General features: G+C 44.0%; 1 protein-coding gene across 1 annotated transcript in view; it reads right to left on the bottom strand.

Moving 5' to 3' along the window:
• Nucleotides 1-2,824: 2,824 nt before the first annotated feature.
• The window catches only part of PDK3 (pyruvate dehydrogenase kinase 3), a 73,005-nt gene continuing 60,918 nt past the window's right edge, over nt 2,825-14,911 (bottom strand). The window contains exon 12 of the mRNA XM_035000985.1: nt 2,825-13,183. Coding sequence (XP_034856876.1) covers nt 13,153-13,183 — 31 coding nt within the window. The 3' untranslated portion in view covers nt 2,825-13,152. The remainder of the gene's footprint in view (nt 13,184-14,911) is intronic.

Here is a 14,911-nt window from a genome sequence, read left to right as displayed (position 1 = left end):
ACAGCAAGGCTGCTCAGTTGCCCCAAATTCAAATCAACAAGGCCTTTGATCTCTTCTAAGTATCTTCCAGTTACCTGTGAAACAGAACATCAATAAAGTTGCAAGGACCCCGGGACCCACTCTGTGCGAGGGAGACGGGATTTGCTGCTGCCAGCATTCTACTGTTCTCAAAGGCGGGTCTGTAGTTGGGACTTCTTCAGTGGTTTTCAACCTGGCCACATGTTAGAATCTCCTAGGAAGTATTTCCCAGAGACCGTCGGGTGGAATGGATCCGAAGTGGGGTCCAGGACTCAGAGGTTCCAATGAGACCAGGTTGAGACCCTCCGGGCTCTACTTAATACTTCAACTCAGGTAACAGAGCGAGCCTTGGAGAGTAACTGGATTCAGAGGTTGATGATCAACGGCTTATATGACAAAGACGAGAACTGATCCGCCATACAGCTATGACAGGAAAAGGTCTAGGTATCATTTGCTTATTCAAAGAGAGACTATTAAGGTGATAAAAGTGTCAGAAACAGGCAGTGGGCAAAGGATTCATTTTAAGACCAACATTTAGAGGGCGCCTGGGTGGCTCAGTTGGTTAAGCGACTGCCTTCGGCTCAGGTCATGATCCTGGAGTCCCGGAATCGAGTCCCGCATCGGGCTCCCTGCTCAGCAGGGAGTGTGCTTCTCCCTCTGGCCTTCCTCCCTCTCATGCTCTCTGTCTCTCATTCTCTCTCTCAAATAAATAAATAAAATCTTTAAAAAAAAAAAAAAAGACCAACATTTAGAAATGCCCAAGGTACTGTTAAGCATCCAGCCCTATCACTATTGAAAATGGGTGCCCGATGTTAACAAAAAAATTCAACAGCATGTAATGGCTATTTATAGCTGCACTGTCCAACATAGTAGCCACCAGCCACGTGTGGCTTTTTAAATTTGGATTAATACAGGGCACCTGGGTGGCTCAGTCGGTTAAGCGTCTGACACTTGATTTCGGCTCAGGTCATGATCTCAGGGCCCTGGGATCCAGCCCTACGTCGGGCTCTGCGCTCAACACGGGAGTCGGCTGGAGATTCTTTCTCTCCCTCTCCCTCTGCCCCTCCCCCAGCCCGTGCATGCTCTCTCTAAATAAATAAAAATCTTTAAGAATATAAAAATAAATTTAGATGAATACAACTTCAATTGAAAATTCAGCTCCTCAGTTGAACCAACCACATTTTAAGTGTTCAGGCGGCCAGTGGCGACCATATTGGACAGCTCAGGTAAAGAACATTGCCATCGCCACGTTCTCGTGGTGGACAGTGGTCTGCGGGAACCCTTCCCAGAGGCAACCCCTCCTACACGATGCCTTAGGATTTATTTGTGTTATCAAAGGGTACATTTATGTGTTAGTACGATGTGAACATCTGAAAATATCAGCAGATAATCATTTGCAAACATGCCTGAAGTCACTGGAAAACCTTGAAAAGACCGAGAAGGAAGTCAAAACGTACACAGAGGGGCAGTGCCCTGCAGCGGCTTCCCAGAACCACAGGCGTTTGAGTTGGAGGGTCTCTTGGTGAGCCTCAACCATACATCCCGTGTGATTTCCCAACCAGGCCGGAGTGGCTGCAACAAGAACACTATTCCCTAGTCGTGAAGGATTTGTTAGAACAGTGGCTGACTTTTGGTAAAACCAGACAGATACTTGAAAACTACGAACAAAAGCCAGGGTCACTTTCAAGAGCCACTGCTTCTGTATGCTTTGGGCAAAACAGATCGCAACATGAGAGCAGTTGATTAGTACCTGCTTCCTATTTTAGGTTTTAAAGAGTGCCATAAAACAGCCGACTTGGAAAGAACTTGGCAACCATGGAGTCCAACTCCCTAAGTTTATAGACAAGGAAACCAAGGCACAGTAGAATCAAGGCAGATGTGCTGATTTCCCCATTAGCAGCATGCCCCCCAAATCATTCAAACCCAAGTTTCTTGCATCGAATTTTCTAGGTCTGTTTTTTAGTGATAAATATACAAGAGAGCAGGTACGTGGCTCTCAAACTTTAAAAAGACCAGTCACCATTGAATGTTGCGTAAAAGAATGACACACTGGCAAATAACATGAAGACCACATCTCTGAGTTCTTCAGCAAGTCCAGACGCGCAGCCATGTGTCTTCGGAGGCCCTGGGTTCTGGCGTCGGTGCTACCCCAGTCCCTCAAAAGACACCATGGGATCGACAGCCCTTTAATTGCAAATTTCAAGTTGTTTATCTTCTGCGTATTCCATATGGCAACAGTCCCCAACTTACACTTTTTAAAGAATTCTCCCATGGCATTTGTTAAAATATAGATTCCAAAGCCCCCAACCCAGAGCATCGGAATGGAGTGGAGGGAGAGCCCAGGAATCTGCATTTAACCAGCACTTCGGGTCATTCTGGTGTAGGCGGTCCATGGCCAGTGAGGCCCAATTTGCCTAGCACAGCCCTGGTTTACACCTGTTTACATGCTTTACGGTATAATTATTAACAGTGCTCTTTTCACTGTCAAAATGGTCCTGGCGTGGACAATATATGGCACCCTCTCTCTGATCCATGGATCGTATTTTGAAAAATATCGTTAAAACTATTCACTGTCAAACAATTCCTTTATTTTGCCAATAGGATGTTCCCCACTACCGAGAATCCAAACAACCTATAACTCCAGTGGATCATAAGATCTTAAGTATCCTTGTCCGTTCCCAGCAACTTACAAAGGTGCTTGGTGCTGCTTACTTACTGAATTTCAGAAAATGAGAAGACGAGCCTCAGGCATGGTAGGGATCTGACTACAGACCAGGGCGCAGGAAAAGACCACGCTGACGCACAGTGAATCACAGCTACCGTTTTATTGTCCGATGGCGTTGGTACAGAATTGTCCACGTGCTCCAGGACTAGGGTGGCTATGACACGCACCGCAGATGGCTCTGCGACTCATGGGAACATTACCCGAGCCACGCACGTCTCTGGTTGTGGTTTTCCAACAATCACAACAACAGAACAACGTTTCTCCACAGAACATGAGGCTGCAAATTACCTCAAACCAAAGTCACCCCTCACTCATGACAGGGCGTACCAGCCAGGCCACAGAACAGCACAGAACACGAGGGGCTGGACTTCACTCTCTGAATCACAAGGCAGCTCGTGAACACTGGCCACATGCGTACACTTACCACCGTAACTAAGGTGACAGATGCACAAAGTGAACCAGGTCAGATCTGGACTTACAGGTACAAAAATTGTAATGAACTTTTATTTCATTTAATAGTCTTCTCCTGTCGTATGAGCTATGGTTCCCAGTGTAGACACTGCTTTTGTGCGTCAAAGAGTTATGACGAAACACTGGCTGAGCAAGTAATTTTACATTTAAATGCAGCATTAGGTATGTTCACGATGGTATATTTGACCCTGCAATGACTTCTCATATTTGGTTCAAGCGTTTCTTAAGTATTCACAACTTGGGTTCTAAATCTGGAAAATATTTAAGTTGCAAGCGCTTGTGAACTTTTGTGAGGATGAAAACTTAGAGCAACAGATGGTGCGGTGGGTACATATACCGGAAGCGGCCGTTACAACCTCAAATGACCTGACCACCAAGGAAGCCAGCAGGGATGAGCGTTAGCCAGAACGCTCAGTATGCTGCATTCTGCTAAAACGTGGGTCGTGTTGCCCGGAACGGGCTCAAGCGCAAGCCTGGTTTTGGATGCGAGGGCAGCACTGGGTTCTAGTGCAGGGCAGCGTAAGAGAGTGACCGCTCTAACAAGGAGCATCGTGGAAGCAGAGGAGGGGGCACTGGAACTCGACTCCTCCAACCCTGAAGTCAATTTCAATTTTTTAAATACTCAGCACTTTCTATTTTCTAGGTCGACCTTGCCTTGGCTGTCTACTCAGAGTCAAGATACATTTAGTTTGGTTTACTCTAAGGAATCATTTTAAGCATATGCACAATTACTTGGTCAGATTTACATGGTAGCACTAAGAGGAACTTTTAAAAGTGAAAGGCAAGATACCAAAGGACTTTAGGCGATGCTCTCCGCAGGAAGAGTTCTAGGGGCGGCTAGGTAAGAGGGAGCTGAGAATCGATCTTGGCCCACCCCTTCCATTTTCCGTTTTACCCCGGCTACGCCAGCCAGCCAGGCCAACTCTGCCTCCTGACGGTGCTCGGCAAGCGAGGCGCTGGGGCCCGCGGTTCAGCCTTAGCCCTCTTCAGTGGCAAGCTGTCTCCAGAGCTTTCAGATCCCCACAGTCACAGGCTTTAGCTGTAATTATTGTAAAGCATTTGTTCTAATTAAACACATCGGAGAGTAACCTCAGCAGTTTTTGAGATAAAGGCATACGCCAGTTCTTCATATAAATAGAGTGCCTTTTAAAATACTCATTGAGGTTTCCCATGGTTTTAACAGTTCAAAGGACAAAAATAAAATGGAATTTAGAAGAAAGGGGGTACCAGGATGTATTACAAACAACAGTATGAAATCTTATACTCATCCTACCTGTTTTCGCAAACTCTTCTGGTGACACTACGTTACCATGGCTAAATGGTGAATGCCTTTGACTTCCAATCAGGTTGAACGTTCGTAATTGTCTTTTTAATGTCTGGCATATATGAAGAGCCAAAACAGAGTCAGAATTGAACGTTAGGATTCTTTTTCCTTTCTCTCCAAAAGAATCTCAAGGTAAGAATATCTTAAAACATTAAGTAGTTCTGTCAGTAATATGCATTCCATTCTTAGCTTGCCATTTTTGACCAGATTGGAAGGCAAAGAGGAACTGAAGAGCTGGGAAAACAGCCCCAAGCGCCGGAGCTGGACGTTTCTTAATACTTTGCTAACCGTGGGGCAACACACTGCTTACAGTATATATACTCTTTGACATTTGTTCTATTCTGGCCCATTCGGAAAAGTTATGTACAGAATTCACATTAGCAGGCCACTTTTAGGCTGGCAAAAGTTAGAAGAATTTAGTGGAATGTTCTTTTAAATAAAAGCTTATGATCCCCAAAGGATTCAATTCCAATAGTAAACAGAATCCAGTAGAAAACTGGAAAGCCAAGAAGCGAACTTAGCAAACAAAATCAAATTGCAGGATTTTTCTCTCTATGAACATCTCAGATAAGTATGAGGGACGCCTCTGTATACCTACTAAACAAAGGACATTTAGGCGTCACTTACTCTGAAAAGGCCTAAAGCACACAGAATCTGAGTGGTGATAAGGGTGAAGTTCAAGTTTCTTGGGTAATCTCGTGTTCCTGAGATGACAATACTTTTGAAACTCTATTTCTAGAAATTTAGACAAGAACTATGAAGTCAGAATACACTGTGATACAGTTTCAGAGATTTGCATGGGGATTCTTATCAAAGGCTATTCCCTGAGACATGCAAGCATAGTGAAAATGTAATTCTCAGAGTACAAAAAAATATAACATTTAAAATCATTTTGGTTTCTCTACTTCTCCCTTTAAAGAAATTATTAAAATAAAAATATTTATCTTAATAGTCTAAGCTCTTTATGTTTTACCTTTTTTAAAAAAATTTCATTTATTGAAAGGCCAGGCACAGCAGGACGCTTTCACAACCATTCTCTCTCCTCAGACTTCCCTTCAAAAGATCACTTCTTTAAAGGTACAGAAATAAAAATACAGTTCTTACAGCTGAAACAAACTTAGTGGAATACTGAAATCATTAACTGCATTTTAAAGAATGTGGTTCTAATTCTTCCCTTTTGGAAACTGTAACACGAAAAAGTTAAGCAAACTTAAAGGAAACCTAAAGTGATTAGAACTTCTAAAGAATGCAATTGCAATTCTGTACTTTTGAAAAATATGAAAAATTCAAAATACCTCTCCATGTAAATTAAAGCTCAAGCCATGGTATTTAAAATTAAAATGATTTACATAATCTACTATACTTTGTTTTTTTAGTAATTAACCTTCCTGAGGCTGATTTTGTTCTCCTTAGTGTTTGCTTAACTAAAGCGCTTAATAAAATTTTTACAGAATATATTACCCTCTCCATAGATGAGTATTATTTTGAACTACAATCTGACAAAAATCTAACTACATTTAATTATGCTTGATTAATCCAAATGTCACTGAGAGATTTATAGAACAGAGAAATATTTTGCAGGTTAAGTTCACTCTTTTCACTGTGAGCTTCCTGGACCCAGTATCACCACCAATCTACTCCGTAGTTCTCTAACATTTCCCAACACCCCACAAAAAATATGTCTAAGAGTCTAAACTGGGCCACGGGACCCCAGGCATCAAGCTCTGGTGCTCCCAACAGCTGAAGTCGCTTGCAGCCGGGAGGTGGGAGGCGGACTGCCCTGTAGAGGTGACAGCGCTGGAGGGAAGAGGGTGCAGAGCCAGGGAATCACCCCGCGGCACGGGGCTTTGGGCTTAAGAAGTGCTGTGAGGATACCCATGTGCATGATGGGGTGGGCTCTTGCTTACTGCAGAGGGCCACTGTGTCACGACACAAAGAGCAGCCCTTGTCCCGGCCACACGGACGCCACCCTGACCCCATCGCCAGGATCAGGGGCAATTCAGGTCCCTGCTGTAGAGCCTGACGAGAAGGCGGAAAAATAGGTTTCTCAAGGCGTCTGTGACCACGATACTGCTGCCATTTTATTTTCTTCATTTTTAGGGGTGACCACAGCTAATGCCAACCCAAGGACTTGAGAGGGAAGCCTTCTCGGGCAACCCCTTCCTCCTCCTCGAAAACCAGTGTGGAAGTGGTACAGAGGGTCTCTTCTCTCGACAGGCTGCTATTTTAACTCCAGCAGCAGCATCCCCCTGTTGTAAGTGTATTTAAATAATGATTTCTGAGGTCCTAAAAAGACACGTGGAACCTGCTGTCATTGCATTTTGGTTATGAGGAAACATCAGTGCACACCATTCAATGAACGTGGACAGTAAAAGCTGGCTCCTCTCACCTGATCAGGGTCCCCCCACTCCCGCCGGCCCGTGGGGAGAAGCAACAGGCTCCAGGGCTCCGGCTACCCCTAGAGACATGCTCGGCCCTCGGCAGGGTCCCCGGAAGAGCCGCATACAGAGCCAGGCACACAAGATGGACTCTCCCAATGCCCAGGAACACATGCACAAGTGAAAAGAACTCCGGAATCACGAACACTTCCTCATCTAAGGAACACATCTGTCCATGACGAAAACAACATTTACAGGGCTTGGGGCCCCCTAACTAGCCCCATACATTCCCTTCCTGGCTTTATTTTTCTCCACTGTACTGATCTGCTCCACTTTATTTTTCTCTCCACTGTACCGGAAACGTTCCTCGTTTTGTGTCTCTTGTCAGTTTCCCGTACAAGAACAGGGCGTGAGGCAGGGATTTCCGTTCGCTTGATCCCTGCCACGTGCCCAGCACTTCGCACAGTTGCTAGTGCACCACAGACACTCATTATTTAAACGGAGGAATGAACACAGCTTTCCTTTCCACGACTCCTCCGTCTACCACTTTCATTTCATTCGTCCCTGACACGTCGGCGCACATTCAGTTCTCCATTCCGCACCAGGACAGAAACAGGGCAAACACCCTGACTTTCGGGGAAGGCACTGAATGGTGCAGTTTGGTACCTAGAGCAAGGCTGTCACTCATGCTCCTTGATCATTAGGCTGGGCTCCGAAGGTGAGGAAAGTCTGCCTGGTGGAATATGCTGGCCACCGAGGAAAGGACACTTCAGCCCTAACAAACGGCCCAATAACCCCCCACCCTGTCGTCCACCTGTAAATGCACTCTGGAAACATTAACTCGTGTGCCTCTAGAGTAGGCCCCAGACCTACGCACCATCTCAGCATATTCATGAATAACAAAAATAATCCTGATGAGGACTGCACTCCTCTCTCTCAATGAACCAAATTTTAAAATGGACTGAAATGAAAAGACAGGAAAGAAAACCTGCATCACAATCAAGCTCTCACCAGGGTCAATGCCCTCAGTAAGACAGCTGGACTAGCAACCTGTTAATTGAAAATAGCTTCTACTTCTGTTAATAACTCTGATTATGTGCTAATTTGAAATACTCTATCATATTTAATTAACTAATTAATACTTGTCGGTGGTTGATAACTTCTTAAGTTCATTACAATGTCCTCTATTTTCAAACCAGAAGGTACTGCTACCTCTAATCAATGGAACAGGAACCTGAGTTAAAAGTTATCTTTCCACACAGAACAACAAACAAAAATCCTGTATTGATTAAGTTATTAATGGTTCTTTCCTGCTAGCGACATTGGTCTCTTCTGTTTACTTTCATACAGATTATGACCATGAAGGACATTATCTTCAAAGTCAATGTTTATGCACCTGGACCATGGGGAAAGATGGCAGAATAAATGCATGTTTATATAAGTGCTCCTGCCCTTCAACACACACATCCAAAAACTGAAAAAGAAGCTGTCCATTATGAAACTAATAAAAGCCACCACCCCATACCAAGGACTCCAGGGGGAGTGTCTGACAGATAGAACGAAGTGGGAGACTAATCAGAGGAGCATTCTCGCATTTGCCAAACAGACCACAGTTGCTGGGCAGTCTGGGAGAGGTTGTCAAAGGAGTGGACCCATCATTTGTTAACCTGGAGAAACAAGGACCGGCGGCAGTCCGGAGAAGCCCAGTGCAAGCTGTGCGGGTACATTTTCACAACCAAACCTGGGAGGGGAGGGTGAGAGCTCAGGAGAGAAACAGTGCCAGAAACACACAAACGCTGACCCCATGTACTGCCGCAGGGAGTGCAAGTATAAAGACTCCACATTCCTGCTATGGCGACACCTAGTGGAAGTGGGGAAGCTCAGGCGGATCCCTTTCCCCCAGTGAGACCCGGCCACCCCAGGGCAGAGGATCCCGCAGCACCTGCGGAAGGCACTCGGAAGACAAAATGTCCCAAGGAGCTTCGCTTCACTCCTCATTCCCCTATATCCGGCTAGCCGACTGAAACACAAAAACAACCTCCACCGTTACAAACCAGCAGTATCTAGCTTTACAGTTTAAGTGCTAAGGTGACCATTCAAACACTTTCCACTCGAGAAAAGAGGAGTCGAGGAGGATTTCTCCGCACTCTTCTTGGGCAGCTAGAACTGGTCCCATGCAAAGACAAATAATAAGCAGAAAAACCCATCATGATACTTGTGCAACAATAAAAGAGCAAAACAACCCAGAGAAAAGGAAGGAAAGAAGCCTAAGACAACTAAGTACGCTCTGGAAACAGAATGATTTCAGAAACCACAAAAATTGTAGACAACACAGTTCAGCCTTCCAAGAAATGAAACAAGAAGTCAGAGAGGACAACATAATGAAAGAAAAAAGCTGGCAGAGCTAAGAAAAGAAAGAGATCAAAAATAAAACTGTAACGGAAGTGAAACGCACACAACGAGCATCTAGGCCTACTATCAACACTGAGTTAGTGACACAGGAGGATCAGACCTGAGGGAAAAAATTCACAGCATCAAGAAAGACAAGGGGATGAAAGTAATCAAAGGGAAGATAATGCGAAGGCCAGCTGACACAGAACCGACACAGGGACAAAGTACTGAAGAAGAGAATAAACTAAGAAGGCATGGAGTAAGGCCCGGATGTCAACGTGTAACGCTCATCATGGACCAGAAAAAGCCAACAGACAACTGTCAGTTCTGACACAGACTCGAACGAAGTCATGAATTTCAAGGATAAACAAGAAGCCTCAAGCACTCAGTCCAAATAAGCAGGTCATCTACAAAAGGTGAAGAACAATCCGTCTGGACTCAGGCCTCTCAGGACCACCAGACGCTAGAAGACAATAAAGTGATGCATCCACAGAATCGAGGGAAAAAGGATGTGATCCAAGAATCCGATAGGCAGCCAAGTTACTGTTCATCAGAAATGGCAACAGTGGCGTATTTGTAAATATGCAAGAAAATCCAACCAGAGCTGAAACCCAGGCCACCAAAGGCTAAAAGCAAGGACTGAATGTGGAGGCTTTGTACAAAAGGGTTGGCAGTGAACACGGAGTTAAATGAAACATAGAATTAAGTCTAAATAACTCTAGTAATTACCTACAGCTATACCCTCTAAGTTGCCTGTCTTTCTAGGTAAAAGCTGCCAAATCCATTCGATTATCTCCTCTAACTAACTATGCCAAAATGAAAACACACAAAAGAAAACCTCTCCTGAATGCAATTCTCTTGCACTATAGACACATTTTGGTTTATATCTTACCCTTGAGGGTTAATATACCTAAGAAATTCCTCAAAAGTGATGATGCTGGTTACCTGGTGCACCGCAGAGAGCACAGGCCCAGGAACAATACGACCCAACTCCTCACCAAAGGAGGAGGCAAACCAAAGAACTGCTTCCGAATGCATATGAAGAGCAGACGTCACACTTGCATGGTCCACCTCACAGCACTCTGAGGATCAAACGGGATGCTTTATGTGAAGAAGGTTCTTTGGAATCTATAAGCAAGGCTATAAAATCGTCTCACTTGATTGGATGGAAAGAACCCACTACATTAAAGAGCCAAAATCAGATACTCAGAGACAAAAAAAAAAAAAAAGGAACAGACAGTTCCTGTGGATCCATCCCTACTTCTTTCCTTTCATTTCTCTACATTTCGAAGTCATTTCTCAACACTATAAACAGGAGATTCGGTATTTCCACAGCTCCTGACCTGAAATGTTTCTACTTTGGAAAGACAAATACTTTAAGAACGTAGAAAGATGTTGCCCCACCACCCAAGGTAAATGTCAATTTTCATTTCTTGATTCATCTAGTATTTATTAAGCCCCTACGATGTGCCAGGAACTATTCCAAACAGTAGATGTAGTCCCCCAATACTAAAAATCGAGTAAATGAGAGGGAAACACAGAGGAAAGGGGAGAACTAACTGAATTTAGCTGAAAAAGGGTCAATGTCTATTTATTTTACAACCTCTATGTAGCAATTTGACCACATGCTTTGACAACCTGAGCGAACAGCCAGAGGGATGCACGGGGTTCAGAGAAGCACGTACAGGCGACAAGCAGCAGAAACGAATGCGTGGGCCGCTAAGCTGTGAGAACCCAACATGTTCCCGCAACTCTTCTTATGGTTGCTCTGGGAGCAAAGTTCAACTCTTAATGCAGAAAGCAGACAGGAGAGCCAAGACTACTGGGGTCAGATGGAGAGGAGTGAGCCAGAAAGTCCATGAGTAGAAGGACTACCAATGAAGTCATTAAAACACTGTAAGAAACCTTTACTTTTGAAAAAGACCTGTAAAGGGAAGAATGGGATAGGATTTTCCCACCTGTTATTTTCCTTCTTCAACCCTTACATGCAGCTTGTGGGGAGGGCCTAACAATCTCCTCAACCACACGGTAGAACATTGCCAGAACAAGGCAGGAGGGGACCAGCCCTGAATTTGTGGCCTCCTTCCCACTACGGTATTTCATACTTGAAAGTATAAAGGTGTATGTTTAGAAATGGAGGCCTAGGCAGATAATGATATACTATCTAATGTTGGTAAGAAAGCCAGGGACTTCAAATGGAAAGGGTCATTATTTTCACATCTCTTACACAAGGATCCTATGGCACAGCCCCATCCCCAAGACACAGACTCCGTCCTCAAGCCTGCAGGCTTCCATATGGACCACCCCATCCCCCCTCTCTCAGAAGTCCATCTGTCTTTCTCTTCTCTGATGGAATCCTTCTAAGGATGGAAGAAGAGATGAGACCTTTCTAAAGATGAAGGGAATGACCACGAGCTCAGGTAACATAATGAAATGAAACAAAATCAGACTCAGAGGAACGAAGAGAGAGGGCTGCCACTGACCCACGTGCAGCTGGTCAGAGCACAGCTTATCCCAGGGAGGCCCCCCCACCCCCCCGCCCAGGGGCCCCAGCGGGGAAGCCCGCCGCCACCACCATGGCACTCAAGGAGGGGAATACTTTACAAAGGACTTTTCCACCAGTGCACTCAATACTTAACTATTGGATGGAAGCATTTATATGGGCGTCAAGAGAAGGCAGAGTAGATGATATGAAAAATTACAGTGAAGAGAACCACATCCTGTGGAGCAGTATAAATTGGGCCTTTAATTCAGGCTCTTGGAAGCCTTCCGTTGTTGAGGGGTCAACACAACCCCGCTTCTCTTTCCTCACCCCAAGGCCTCTGCCCAGTCTGGCTTTCAGCAAAAAAGTAAAGGAGTATGAAAATCAGATCAACGATTCTAAAACTGGCCAAAAAGTCACGAAAATGAAAATTATGAAAACCAAGGGAATTTTTCAAAATAAACTAGAAAGACCTTTTCCCTTCAATAGCCGATTTTACAACTAGTAAAGTGCATCACACAGGGACTTCCAATCCTCAGGAAACTACAAAGGAACAAAATATGATAAGTAGACTGGCAAAATTTCTACACAGCATAAAACGCCTCTTCCCACTTTTCACAAACTCGACAATGACCGAAAGATAGTTTTTCACTTAAGATCTTTGAAACCAAGGGGTTAAGTGAAAAATCCCAAGACAACTTTTGGAATGCTTTAATTGACAGAATGGAAGTACACAAATGAATTTTAAAATAAAATCAATGCATCAGAGAGTAAGAGCTAATGTGAAACTTGCCACACCTCACTCCGATCAGATGGAAGAAGGCAAAAGTTGAAATCACAGAGTGAGGAAGGACGCATATGAGAGAGGAAGGGCCCCGGGACTGAATTATTCAAGACACACTCTGCTGGTGTCTTCAACTTCCAGATCACCCAGGCCTTAGTCAGTGGTTTGGAAAACCATGGTGTTTGGTCACAAAGAGCAACCGCAGAAACTGGCTGTATCTGGAATGAGGAAGGAGCTTAGACTCCTGGGGAGAACGTAGACACTCGACTCTATAACGAGGAGGAGGGAGGTATGAGGGCACCAGAGCGCTAACGAGGCTCTGTGCCGTTTTACGACAGGCGCCAACCAAACCACAGCAACATACTAGGAAAAACTGCTCGGGTTACTACTTTAGTGAAGATCTGGAGCAGCTATAGGAAGGTTTTTGTGGAGAAGGTCCAGCTCATATAGAGAAATTACACATTCAAGCACTGGAGTAGTATGGTGCCTTGCTCAGAGTTGGTGGAGGAAAGGAATTCTCTCCGGTTGACTTGTGGAAGACAATCTTTCTTCTCAGAGAGGACATGAGCATTCAGTTCTCTAGAAAGTTCTATTAGTCTTGACCTTGTCCCTACAAAGAAAATAACAGGAATATCCATAGTGAGTTTGAGTACAACCTTCTCTATTTAACCAAGATGTACTCAGAGCATTTAGTTACAGTGATAATTCAAAAAGCTTTGAGTTATCTCAGAATTATTCTCTATGGTTACTACAGAAAGAGAATTACTGGGACACCTGGGTGGCTCGGTCGGTTGAGCATCTGCTTTCGGCTCAGGTCATGATCCCAGGGTCCTGGGATCGAGCCCTGAGTTGGGCTCCCTGCTCAGCGGGGAGCCTGCTTCTCCCTCTGCCTGTTCTGCCTGCCCCTTCCCCTGTTTGTGCACGTGGTCTCTCTCTCTGACAAATAAATAAATAAAATCTTTAAAAAAATTAAAAAAAAAAAAAGAATTACTATTTATTACTTACACATCCTTTTTAAAAAGATTTTACTTATTTGAGAGAGAGATATAGCAAGAGAGAACACGAGTAGGGGGGAGAAGCAGAGGGAGAGGGAGAATCGGGCTCCCAGCTAAGCAGGAAGCCCAACACGGGACTTGATCCCGGGACCCCAGGATCATGACCTGAGCTGAAGGCAGATACTTAACCGACTGAGCCACTCAGGCGTCCCTTTATACATACTTCAAAACAGTTCTTTACTCTCAGTTAAAAACCTGATTAGAAATGAGGAATGATGGGCACCTGGGTGGCTCAGTTGGTTAAGCGACTGCCTTAGGCTCAGGTCATGATCCCGGAGTCCCTGGATCGAGTCCCGCATCGGGCTCCCTGCTCGGCAGGGAGTCTGCTTCTCCCTCTGACCCTCCCCCCTCTCATGTGCTCTCTCTCATTCTCTCTCTCACAAATAAATAAATAAAATCTTTAAAAATAAAAAAAAAAAGAAATGAGGAATGAGTGCTAATGGGTACAGGGTTTCTTTCGGAGATGGTACAAATGTTCTCAAATTAGACAGTAGTGAGGGTCGCACACTCTGTGAATACACTAAAACTGTACACTTTAAGGGGGTGAATTTCATGGGGTATGTGAATTATATCTCAAAAAAACTGTTATTAAAAATCTGAGGTTGTGATGAGCACCAGGTGATATGTGGAAGTGCTGAATAACTATATTGTACAGTTGAAACTAATATTACACAGCACGTTAAATGAATGGAATTAAAATAAAAACTTATAAAGCCAAAAAAAAAGAAAAAGAAAAATCTGATTAGAAAATACATTTTTATAGCATTTCTCATTCACCTAGTGAATTTACCATAGCTACACTAAATACTTTCCGAAGATCACCACCAATTATCCTATTTGTATAATTTAACAGTTTTAATCATCAGGCTAACCATTTTCCGATTTTAAATATTGCTTTCTGTTAAAACTTGTTTACCTAATAATATATTAGAAATCAAGACTCATAATTAGTATACAACCTGCTAAACTATTTAGTTTTAAAATGGCATTTAAAACAAGATTCAATTAAAGCCATCTTTTTACAGTCCAAACGGACCATATTATTTATAAAGACTGCTTCTGTGCTATCCAAATAACTCCCTCCAGCAGAGCAATAGCTTGCATTAATCGGTCACAGTGATGCCCAACATGTCACCTGACTGACACAGAGACTGAAAATGAAATCAAGGGAAATGGATCCAATTGTTTCAAGCTGATTTAGCTTAATCTTGGCCAGGGATGGTATGTGTATGTCTGTATGCACAGCCATGTGTACGTTTGCTCTCACGTGCACAAACCAAACT

The sequence above is a fragment of the Mirounga leonina genome, unplaced genomic scaffold (genome assembly GCF_011800145.1).
Source record: "Mirounga leonina isolate KUSES-001 unplaced genomic scaffold, KU_Mleo_1.0 Mir_101595, whole genome shotgun sequence".
In the NCBI taxonomy this organism is placed as follows: Eukaryota; Metazoa; Chordata; class Mammalia; order Carnivora; family Phocidae; genus Mirounga; species Mirounga leonina.
This window is presented reverse-complemented; position numbering and strand designations above follow the sequence as displayed.